Here is a 12,965-nt window from a genome sequence, read left to right on the forward strand (position 1 = left end):
CAAATCTTTCAAATAATCCCACCATCAACGGGATGTTGTCTCCTTTACTACGGTTACTTTACTTTGTCACCGTGTAAGTTTCTTTGAAATGAACCAAATTCTTTTATTTGTTGGTTGTTGCATATTTAACCTCTACAGTCAGGAAAGGAGGAGATGAGGCCTCAACAATGTTGGGTTGTAGCTGTGGTTCAGGTTAGAGTGAGTGTCCATGGAATAAATGTAAGTCAGTGAACTGGAAACATGACTGTGTTCAAACTTTGTTTTCCTTTTTATAATGAGTCTAATCAAAGGTGCACAGAAGTATCTCCACTTTGACTTTTCTGTGTCACCATCAGAGCTTCTGCACAGTGTGGAGAAAGATCCAGAAGCAGAGCTGGACTGCAGACAGCCAGTCAGAGCAGCTGTGTACAAAGTAAGACTGAACATCTGTCTGCTGATGGACTCATTTCTGAAAACTGGACTTCTTGTGTTGTTCAGACATTGAAGAGTTTTCTTTCTCTTTAGTCTCATTGTTTTTCTTTCTTTCAGCAGATGTTGGTCTGCAGGAGGTTTTAGATGAACATAAGATCAGTCTGAGGAGGAGATGTGAACGTGTGACTGAAGGAAGTGATGAAACAGGAAGTAGAACCCCCCTCAACAGGATCTACACTGAGCTCTACATCACAGAGGGACAGAGTGAAGAGGTTCATACCCAACATGAGGTGAGGCAGCTGGAGACAGCTTCCAAGATGGACGCCCTCCATGACGCTCCAATCAGGTGCCAGGACATCTTTAAAGCCTTACCTGACCAACAGAGACCCATCAGAGTGGTTCTGACCAACGGCGTGGCTGGTGTTGGAAAAACCTTCTCAGTGCAGAAGTTCACTCTGGACTGGGCAGAGGGCTTGGAGAACCAACATGTCAGTGTGGTGGTTCTGCTTTCATTCAGGGAGCTGAACCTGATCAGAGATGAGCAGTACAGTCTTCTGGAGCTGCTCCATGTTTTCCATCCAACATTACAGAAGGTCACAGCAGAGAAGCTGGCTGTCTCTCAGCTTTTGTTCATCTTTGACGGCCTGGATGAAAGCAGACTTTCATTGGATTTCACCAACAGGAAGCTGCTGTCTGATGTCACACAGAAGTCATCAGTCAGCCAGCTGCTGACAAACCTCATCCAGGGGAATCTGCTTCCCTCGGCTCTCGTCTGGATAACTTCCCGACCCGCAGCAGCCAATCAGATCCCTCCTACATGTGTTGACAGGCTAACAGAAGTACGAGGCTTCACTGACGCCCAGAAGGAGGAGTACTTCAGGAGGAGATTCAGTGATGAAGAGCTGTCCAGCAGAATCATCTCCCACATGAAGACATCCAGGAGCCTCCACATCATGTGTAGTATCCCAGTCTTCTGCTGGATCACTGCTACAGTTCTGGAGCACATGTTGACTACAGAGCAGAGAGGAGAGCTGCCCAAGACCCTGACTGACATGTACTCACACTTCCTGCTGGTTCAGACAAAGAGGAAGAAGAACAAGTACCATGAGGGACATGAGACGAGTCCACAGAAGCTGACGGAGGCTGACAGGGAAGTTCTTCTGAAGCTGGGGAGGCTGGCGTTTGAACATCTGGAGAAAGGAAACATCATGTTCTACCAAGAAGACCTGGAGCAGTGTGGTCTGGATGTGACAGAGGCCTCGGTGTACTCAGGAGTTTGTACAGAGATCTTCAAAAGAGAGTGTGTGATCTTCCAGAAACCAGTCTACTGCTTTGTTCATCTGAGCATTCAGGAGTTTCTGGCTGCCGTCTACATGTTCCACTGTCACACCAACAGGAAGACAGAGGTGCTGAAGAACTTTTTGGGACAAAAATACAACGAGTCCTCTCTGGATGATTTCCTTAAACGAGCCATTAAGAAATCCCTCCAGAGTAAAAATGGCCACCTGGACCTGTTTGTTCGCTTCCTTCATGGCCTCTGTCTGGAGTCCAACCAGAGACTCTTAGTAGGTCTGCTGGGTCAGACAGAGATCAGTCCAGGAACCATCCAGAGAGTCATCAACAACCTGAAGGAGATGAACAGTGATGAAATCTCTCCTGACAGAAGCATCAACATCTTCCACTGTCTGATGGAGATGAACCACCTCTCATTATTTCAGGAGATCCAAGAGTTCCTGAAGTCAGAGAACAGATCAGAGAAGGAACTCTCTGAGATCCAGTGCTCAGCTCTGGTCTTCATGCTGCAGATGTCAGAGGAGGTTCTGGATGAGTTGGACCTGCAGAAGTACAACACATCATGGCATGGACGACAGAGACTGATTCCAGCTGTGAGGAACTGCAGAAAGGCTGGGTGAGTCCAGATGTGATCATTAACATCATTGATCAGTGTAGGTTAGTAGTTTAATTTTGAAAATAAAATCAGATTGTAAGCAGAAAGTGTTTGTGTCCGTACGCTGCAACCTTCCACACCATTCCTTTATTGTACAGACTCAGCAGCAGCTCCATGGATCCCAAATCCAAGAGTGGAGAACAGATTTGAAGTGTGTCACATCCATGCAGTCACAGCTGTTTCCACCATGTTTCCACTGATATTAATCCTGTTCAATGACACATTTCATATCAGTGAATATGTTCTTTAGGACGTCCACTGACATGTTTAAGTGTCCTGCTGGAAATCACTCAAATCATCCATGAAATCCATGAAAAATCCTTTTAGTGTTTCTAACTTCACCCTCTGTCCTCTCTCTCTCTCTCCATCCTCCTCACTGCTTCTTTCACTGATAATCACACAAACATCGTATTCAGCTACAAAATAACACAATAACATCATCTGATGATCATTATTATAAGAGCAGGATCCATATTTGATATCAGAGTAACACACTGCTTGGTTATGTGCAGTCATCATCAGTGACTGTGGCTCAAACAGAAGCTCTCTGATTGGTTGCTGACCTTGGTCACCTGTCCACTCTCACCTGTTTGTGTTTGCTCTCTCTTTGCTGTCTCCATCCTCTCTCTCCTTTCTCTCCCTCTCTGTCTTTGTACGTCACTCAGGTCCAATGGAAACAGTGACATTTACAAACCAATCAAAGACAAACTGATCCATGTCAGGTTATAACAATATTCAAAGTGAATACAGGCTGCTGCTGGACACAGACTGGTAACATCATTTTGACTTGCTGTCACCTGGATCTGGACTCATAAACACTGAAGCCCTGAACAGGAATACAAATCATTTTCTGCCAACTAGCGACACACCAGCAGATAATGGCTCAGAAAGCTCAAATGAGCCAATCATTTCTGTGTTTAGTTCCCCTGAAATCAGATCTGATATCAGCAGCTCTGAGTTCATTTATCATTATTGTCCAGTGATGCGATTTCTGCTCCGTTTGGTAACAGTCAGCAGGTTTTTCCTGCGTGTGGACGTGAACAGTCGTACCTGACAGCAGGTAGCAAACAGAGATCATCTTTCCAGCTGGAACTCTTCACTGAGCTGAACTCATTCAAAATGTTCTGGAGTCAAAACAGGAAACAGTCCAAATGTGTGTCTTCACTCTGACTCTGGATCAGATCTCAGTGACAGACTGTGGACATTATGGAAGCCTAAATGTGACACCATCTTCCTCCTTCATCTGCAGATTAAAGCCAAACAAAGATTCTCATTAAAAGTCTGCAGGTCTGAGAGAGACTCAATCGTTGTGTCATGTCAAACACAGTAAGAGGAGCTGAAGCACAGATGTGAAGAGCAGATTCATCAGATTATGACCTCACTCTGTTTTGTCTTCATATACATTCAGTCTCTGTTTATAATGCAGATTTTCTGCTTTTATAATAACACATTTTATATTTTCTATCATCACAGACTGACTGGGTGTCAACTCTCAGAGTCTCACTGTGAAGTTGTGGCCTCAGCTCTGAAGTCCAACCCCTCCCATCTGACACAGCTGGACATGAGTTGGAATGATGACAACTACAACCTCCAGGATTCAGGTGTGAAGCTTCTGTGTGCTGGACTGGAGAGTCCAAACTGTCGACTGGAGACTCTGAGGTGAGTTCACTGACTGCGGCTGTTGTTGTTTTTCTATATTTCAGGTCTTTGATTGATGTTTGAAACTTTCTTTAGTTCCTAAATGTTCAGGATGTGTCTGAAGACAAATGTGAAGAAGTTTGAGTGCTTTCAGAAATGTTGTCTTTCCAAACGACTGAACAACAGTTTTTCCTTTTGGCTCCAAACAGAAGTGACAGACTTGAGCAGGGTTCATTTAAAGGCTGACAGAAGTGGAGTGGTGACGGGGAGATGTTTGACAGGACAGTGTTTCAGCCTCCACAGGTTCATGTTGTGCTCCATCAGTCAGTGAAGATGAAGTCAGTGCTGATGAGGCTGTAGAGTGTGTGAGGGATGTGAATGAGGATGATGAAGATCTGATGATAGCAGATAAAAACAGGCTGCAGAGACTTTGAGCCATACAGGGCACACAGTGTGTGTACAGAACAGCTGAAATCATTATGGAGGCCTCACTGGGATATGGAAGCATCACAGTACAGCTTCAGTGAAGCTTTAAAGTCTCTGATATGAGATGAGAAATGAAGCAGCCAGAGCTTTTTCATGAGTGGAAATCCACTGTGACTGTGAGCTGCTGCTACAGCCTCCAGATTAGCCAGCAGCTCATCCTGCTCAACATTTTCTCACCAACTTTAATGGAAGTGTGATGTTTTCAGCTGGAGTGATGGTCAGGGTGGCCTCCCTCTCCTCTTCTTCTCCTCTTCCTCTTTCATTTGTAAAGCCACTTCTGCTGCTTTCATTCATTTGGAAGTCCTGTAGCTGAGTTTGGGAGAGACTAACAGCCTCGGCAGCAGAGGGGAGAAAGGCTGTAACACCACCACTTTACTCTGTTCTACCTGTCACATCATTTTATCAGGAAACAAATATGCTCATGTTTTTACTATGTTTGTCTTGAAGATGTAAGAAGATCACATGGTGCTTTTTATTATTGTGTTGGTTTGTTTCCTGTTTCTTGGATGGAGCCCAGCTGTGCGTGGCCCCTGGGCCTGTGGTCAGAGTGTGTGCTGGATAATCCGGCCCAGGATGAGGCCAAACTGACATGGGATGAAATGTCTGTCACATAATTGAGCTTAGTGTAGTTTCATTTCTGCACAATTTAAAAACAACCAAAACTTTGTTCTGTCTTTTCTATGTTATACTGTAGACTTTCTTTGATACTGTGTCCAAAAGGAGCAGCTTTTACTTTGAAGGGGAGCCGTCTCTGTTTCCTCTTCAGGTTGGATGATGGAAGCAAATGAGTGTGTGATGTTCTTTCAGTGTTGCACTTTGTAGACGCTCCCTGAGCACTGGTCTCACAGCCAGCTGCACATAGAGACCAGTGTTGTTAGTCCAGGTCAGAAGATGACTTGTCAGAATGAAAATGAGCTTGTAGTTTGTCTGCTTTAATAATGTGACTGGAAAAAGGTGTTGGACTTCAAATATGTCCATTTCTTTCACACTTCACCTTTAAAAGTGAAGCCTTGTGGTTCCTGGAAGGAAAAACACGACTTTTTCAAGTCTTTGTCCTGTTTTTATGATAAATGTACGACTTTAATGTGAAACATTCAGAGTTTTTTCTCTTGTTGTGTTTGTTTGAAGCTGCTTCCTGTTGGCTTCAGCTGTTTGGAGTTTCCATTTTCTAAACTTCTACATTCTGAACCTTCTTCAGCTCTGAACAGATGATGAAACACTGAATGATTTCAAGCTCACACTTTGTCTAATAAACTTACATCTTTCATTCATTATACAGATTGAGGTGCTGTGGTTTGTCAGAGATCAGTTGTGATTATCTGGCAGCAGCACTGAAGTCCAACCCCTCCCATCTGAGACAGCTGGACCTGAGCGGCAACAACAAGCTGCAGGATTCAGGAGTGAAGCATCTGTGTGGTTTCCTGGAGAGTCCAGGATGTGGACTTGAAACTCTGGGGTCAGTCAGCATGTTTTAGTTGTGCTGAGATGAATATGATGTGAAAGTTGTGCTGACACTAAACTGCAGACATCAGGCTGATATTATACTGATCCACACTGAGGATCTTCATGGTAAAGTCTGTTTTCTTCTTCTCTGGTTTAGTCCATTGACTGCAGCAGAACAATGTTCACATTTCAAACCTTCAAAGAAGAAGAAAAATCCTCCACTGGATAATTCACTGTGAAACTCTGAAACTCTTCATTCCACCTTAAAGTCTGTCTGACACTGAAATCCAAAGCAAAATGTGCGTTTGCTTTACAGACAGCAGTCCAACACAAACATACACACATCATCCAAAACACAGTCCAACATCCAAATCTCCTCCACTGCCAGCATGAATGATGGGAAAGAGAAGGAGGAACACTCTGACATTCAGGGTTAGAATGAGTTTCATGAAGCAGACTGTGAAGATCAAAGCTGTATTAGAAAGCTTACATCAGGGGTGTCAAACTCAAATACACAGTGGGCCAAAATTCAAAACTGGATCAAAGTCGCGGGCTAACATTAATATTCATTGAAAAAAAATCTTCCTCCAAATATAACAAGGAATCTTTTCTTATGGACTCAAACAAGTTTTGCTGAAAAACTGAATATGGAACAAGCAAAGCTTAATACTAAACAATATATATAACTTATATAACCATATATATAACTTAATATTACACACATTAAATAACACATCAGTGGAATTCATTTCTTAAATAAAAAATGTATTTGCAGCCTTCTGAATTAAATTTTATCATTTTATCAAATTTTCATCATATTCTCCCACCTGTCCAGAAAGCTCCTTTTTTCTGCATTTCTTTTTTATAGTTATTTTTTATGGCTTCGTGGGCCAAATTTGTCCCGCTGCCCAGAGTTTGACACCTATGGCTTACACCTGACCCAGAGGGGCCATCACATCACATTTAGAAGCTCCCCTAATGGAGCCACAACACATGTCCAACACTTAGTCTGTCTTGTTGGACCAACTGGAAGAAATGATTCAAGGACTTAGTCACAGAACAGAGATTCAAATCTCCAAAATCCAACTGGCTGCATCAGGACATATAGTCTGAAACTCTGCACAGTTTCCTGTTTGAAGCTGCTTCCTGTTGGCTTCAGCTGTTTGGAGTTTCCATTTTCTAAACTTCTACATTCTGAACCTTCTTCAGCTCTGAACAGATGATGAAACACTGAATGATTTCAAGCTCACACTTTGTCTAATAAACTTACATCTTTCATTCTTTATACAGATTGTGCGGCTGTGGTTTGTCAGAGATCAGCTGTGATTATCTGGCAGCAGCACTGAAGTCCAACCCCTCCCATCTGAGACAGCTGGAGCTGAGCTGGAACTACAAGCTGCAGGATCCAGGAGTGAAGCATCTGTGTGGTTTCCTTAAGAGTCCAGGATGTGGACTTGAAACTCTGGGGTCAGTCAGCATGTTTTAGTTGTGCTGAGATGAATATGATGTGAAAGTTGTGCTGACACTAAACTGCAGACATCAGGCTGATATTATACTGATCCACACTGAGGATCTTCATGGTAAAGTCTGTTTTCTTCTTCTCTGGTTTAGTCCATTGACTGCAGCAGAACAATGTTCACATTTCAAACCTTCAAAGAAGAAGAAAAATCCTCCACTGGATAATTCACTGTGAAACTCTCCAACTCTTCATTCCACCTTAAAGTCTGTCTGACACTGAAATCCAAAGCAAAATGTGCGTTTGCTTTACAGACAGCAGTCCAACACAAACATACACACATCATCCAAAACACAGTCCAACATCCAAATCTCCTCCACTGCCAGCATGAATGATGGGAAAGAGAAGGAGGAACACTCTGACATTCAGGGTTAGAATGAGTTTCATGAAGCAGACTGTGAAGATCAAAGCTGCATTAGAAAGCTTACATCAGGGGTGTCAAACTCAAATACACAGTGGGCCAAAATTCAAAACTGGATCAAAGTCGCGGGCTAACATTAATATTCATTGAAAAAAAATCTTCCTCCAAATATAACAAGGAATCTTTTCTTATGGACTCAAACAAGTTTTGCTGAAAAACTGAATATGGAACAAGCAAAGCTTAATACTAAACCATATATATAACTTAATATTACACACATTAAATAACACATCAGTGGAATTCATTTCTTAAATAAAAAATGTATTTGCAGCCTTCTGAATTAAATTTTATCATTTTATCAAATTTTCATCATATTCTCCCACCTGTCCAGAAAGCTCCTGTTTTCTGCATTTCTTTTTTATAGTTATTTTTTATGGCTTCGTGGGCCAAATTTGTCCCGCTGCCCAGAGTTTGACACCTATGGCTTACACCTGACCCAGAGGGGCCATCACATCACATTTAGAAGCTCCCCTAATGGAGCCACAACACATGTCCAACACTTAGTCTGTCTTGTTGGACCAACTGGAAGAAATGATTCAAGGACTTAGTCACAGAACAGAGATTCAAATCTCCAAAATCCAACTGGCTGCATCAGGACATATAGTCTGAAACTCTGCACAGTTTCCTGTTTGAAGCTGCTTCCTGTTGGCTTCAGCTGTTTGGAGTTTCCATTTTCTAAACTTCTACATTCTGAACCTTCTTCAGCTCTGAACAGATGATGAAACACTGAATGATTTCAAGCTCACACTTTGTCTAATAAACTTACATCTTTCATTCTTTATACAGATTGGAGCGCTGTGGTTTGTCAAAGATCAGCTGTGATTATCTGGCAGCAGCACTGAAGTCCAACCCCTCCCATCTGAGAGAGCTGGACCTGTACGGAAACAACCTGAAGGATTCAGATGTGAAGCAGCTGTCTGATCTTCAGCAGAGTCCAGACTACAGACTGGAGACTCTGAGGTCAGTAGAGTGATGGAGTGAGTGGGTGGTGCTGTCAGCAGTATTGTACTAAACACAGTCAGTATGAAACAAAGATCCAGTGTTTCCTGTAAAGCTGCAGCTTCTCAGTGAAGCTGTGAGAGGAGAATGGTGACAGGCTTCAGGATTGGACACAAACACTTCCTGTTTCTCACCTTTATGGTCACCATAGTAACGGCTGACACGCTCTGATCAAACACTGTCAACAGCCAATCAGCTCTCTGAACAAAGCAGCACGCAGACCAATGACTGCATTCATTTCCAAGTTTAAAGCAGTGAAGAACACGGTCTGTAGGTGAGGAAGAATTTAGTGAGAGCAGATGTTTGGATGGAATTCCTCCAGTTAACAGCTGGAACCGTCCATCTGGATTGTTGGGCTTGTTGTTGGGGTTCCTACAGAGCTCAGAGTGGACACACCAAGGTTCTTCTAATGAATGAAAGTCCAAACTCAAACTAGGAGGGAAAAACATTTTCATCAACTTCAATAAAAATCCAAAGATTAGAAAAAGTGAAGCAACAATGAGTCCTAGTACAGTCCCAGCACTGAAGTCCCTGCTGCTCTTTATACTGGATGTGCTGCATCACTGACTGACAGCTGATGAAGAGTCTCTGGAAACACTCGTTTATCTCCTCTGCTCTTCCTTCTTCTCTCTGCAGGTGGTGATGATGGTAAACAGGACGGTGTGTGTGCTGAGAGAGGAGGAGCTGTGTCCTGATGATCCAGAGAGGTTGAAGCAGCAGCAGCTTGTGTGTAGAGACGCTCTGACTGGGCCATGTTACTGGGAGGTGGAGAGGAGAGCTTCATCCAGCAGTGACTGACAGAGGAATGAGAAGAAGTGCAGATGACTGTCAGTGCTGCAGAGTGAACTGCTCTGAGAACAGCTCCACTGTCAGACACAATGTAGAGTCCAGCATCATCCCTGTGTGTCTCTCTGGATCTGACAGAGGATCATCAGTGTATCTGGACTGCTCTGCTGCTGCTCTGTCCTTCTACAGTCTCTGCACAGTCTCTGTCTGACTCTGGCTTCAGACCCTCCTGGATCAAACTCACCTGGAAAGACTTTCAAACATCACTCAATAGATTTGAATACAGAATATATTTGATATATACTGTAGATGTACTGTAGAGTTGCAGTTTGTCACTTGTAAATACAGTCTGTGAGCAGCTGTGAGCTGAAAGATCTTTCTAGAAACACGAAATGTTTTCACTCTTCTGTTGCTTTTTCATATATTTCCACAACATTAATATTGATCCCACCTGTCTCACCTGTTTCATGCTTTTATACATAATAACAGGACACGTGTGATCTGAGCGCTGCTGTGGTTGCTGTGCTGCACGTCTTCATTTAGATAACAGAGACATCTAGTGGTTCAGAGGGAGAACTGCAGGAGGTGGAGCTGTGTTTTAGCATGGAAAACTTTTTATCTTTTAGACGCAGATACAAATATGACAAGTATCAGTGTGAGATACAAAAGGTCACATCAGTCAGCAGAGGGAACAGTGATCACCCAGCAATGTAAGAATAGAAACATAACAGTGAATCTGGACATGTATACAGATGGAAGCAAACAAACAGGATGTAACACTACATTAAAGCCACAAATGGGAAGAAAACAAAGCCAAAGGAAAATATATTTGATCTCAGGAATCCAAATCAGATCCTTTAGAGCAGGGGTCGGCAACCCTGGGCACGCGTGTCACAGCTGGCACGTGAAGGGTTAACTGATGGCACGACCATAGCTGGACTGGCCATTGGACATACTGATTGGCTGGATGCTGGTCGATGTGTAGAAATAAGTCAGTTGTTTGGTGGTGGCTATGGCGGAGCTTCCACAGAGGCAGCAGGTGGATGAGAGAAAGGGGAGGCAGGAGGAGCAGAGACCCGAGGCGGCCGCTGGTCCGAGTGTCAGGTGAACTGAACTTCAGGTAAGAAGTTATGACCTGCAGTCTATCTGGGTCAGATATAAACCAAGTTTAGGTGGAGTTTATTTTCCTTGTGCTGACTTTTTACAGTCAGTTACAATAACTCGTACTGCTACTAGCTAGCATGATGGAGTTTCTATACAGCTGGGTGGTGCTATGATGTTACTGATAGTGGACTTTACAGTGGCTTGCAAAAGTATTCGGCCCCCTTGAACTTTCCCACATTTTGTCACATTACAGCCACAAACATGATTCAATGTTATTGGAATTCCACGTGAAAGACCAACACAAAGTGGTGAACACGTGAGAAGTGGAACAAAAATCATGCATGATTCCAAACATTTTTTACAAATAAATAACTGCAAAGTGGGGTGTGCGTAATTATTCTGTCATGGAAAAACACACTGCCATCAACTTCTGCTTTGTTTTTGTTAAAATCACTGTAATATAATCACTGTACCTTTATATACATGTGACTTGTATTAATGCTGCTGCCCTCTTGTGGCTAAAGTGTAATTATGTTATTGTTATTAGGGAAAACATTTGAGAGTAACATGAAAAATGAGTCAGCACTTTGGCTTTAGCTGAAGAAATCCTCATTTTTATGTCATCAGTTATAGTTGCATGTATTCATTATCATAATTTAACCTTTAATATTGATGTCTTAAATTTATTTTGAGTAAATTAGCAATTTTATGGTATTTACAGTGGGGCAAAAAAGTATTTAGTCAGCCACCGATTGTGCAAGTTCCCCCACTTAAAATGATGACAGAGGTCAGTAATTTGCACCAGAGGTACACTTCAACTGTGAGAGACAGAATGTGAAAAAAAAATCCATGAATCCACATGGTAGGATTTGTAAAGAATTTATTCGTAAATCAGGGTGGAAAATAAGTATTTGGTCAATAACAAAAATACAACTCAATACTTTGTAACATAACCTTTGTTGGCAATAACAGAGGTCAAATGTTTACTATAGGTCTTACTATAGAATCATGAAGAACTTTGCCTACTTGTGTCTTGCTTTGCAGTGTAATTATATTGTCTTCAACGTTCCAGCGGATGGGTTCAAGCTACAAACCTATCACTCTTAATCTCTGCTTCCTCCTGCATCCTCTTTGTCTGTGCTTCCTCCTGCATCCTCCACTTCGTCTCTCCTTCCTCCTACATCCTCCTCTTCATCTCTGCTTGCTACTGCATCCTCCTCTTCATCTCTGCTTCCTTCTGCATCCTCCTGCATCTCCCTCAATTTCTACGGCGTACACCTCGGATGTCCCAACCAAAAAAAGGAAAAGGAAAGGTTAGACGTTATGTTATTGTAAATGTACGAAACACATGACAGGTTCGTTAAGTTTGATAAGATTTCTTTTTTCATTTTGTTTCATTCTTTCATTTTCTCCAGTTTTACAGACCTCATGTAAATATTTCCTTTGTTATTTTTCAGAATACTGAAAACACCGTACACAGAAGATTTTCAAATATGAAGAGATAGTAGACAGGAGAGTTGTAAATGTAAGTAATTTAGCCTGCTGCTGTGCAGATTTGTTTGCATCTTTGGACTTCCCGGATTTGAACTGTGCCTGACTGACTATCCATAAGCTTTTGTATTTGATGAATCTTCACTAATTCAGCCACTGAGTCTGGATTTTGCTCCAAATAGGACATTAAATAAGAACATACCACCTGATACGACCTGGTCGTGCTGCCTTCCTGATGTTTACGTTCTTTAAAGTCCTCCTGACATCATGCTCAGAAGGAGTGATTGATGTGGAGGTGCTCCTTCCCATTCAGTAACATCTGCTTCTGTTAGTTTTGCTTGTGAGCCACAATGTAAGCAGTGTTGCTTTGCTGACATGCACTCGATGCTGGCAGTACAAGCATTGTAGTGGTTCTTGTGTTTTTGTAAACTAATTGTATAATATATTGAGCCATTCAATAGTACACAAATGTTTGTAGGCTCCTTTTTGTATGCAACTTGCATGTCTTTCTTAACTAAATGTTTGTTTATATCATGTTTTTCAGGAAAAAGAAGAAGTTAAAGTCAAGTGGAAGCCCTGCTCAACATGGTATGTAGTAACAACTTTGTTACTACAAAACTCTCCCCCTCTCCCTCACCACCATCTGTAAACACACGTCTCAGTAATGCAGTTCATGCATGTTACTAACTAAACTTCTTCCCTGGAGTTTCTGTGCTCTCTCA

The 12,965-nt window shown here is 42.4% G+C and overlaps 2 protein-coding genes across 2 annotated transcripts in view; both read left to right on the forward strand.

Moving 5' to 3' along the window:
* The window catches only part of LOC309702569 (uncharacterized protein), a 1,256,944-nt gene that overhangs the window by 65,430 nt on the left and 1,178,549 nt on the right, over positions 1-12,965 (forward strand). The window contains 2 exon segments of the mRNA XM_082527162.1: positions 5,763-5,939; positions 7,217-7,393. Coding sequence (XP_082383288.1) covers positions 5,763-5,939; positions 7,217-7,393 — 354 coding nt within the window.
* The window catches only part of LOC309702577 (protein NLRC3-like), a 137,481-nt gene that overhangs the window by 6,370 nt on the left and 118,146 nt on the right, over positions 1-12,965 (forward strand). The window lies entirely within an intron of this gene.

Source organism: Aulonocara stuartgranti (assembly GCF_965226115.1).
Source record: "Aulonocara stuartgranti genome assembly, chromosome: 3".
Taxonomy (NCBI): domain Eukaryota; kingdom Metazoa; phylum Chordata; class Actinopteri; order Cichliformes; family Cichlidae; genus Aulonocara; species Aulonocara stuartgranti.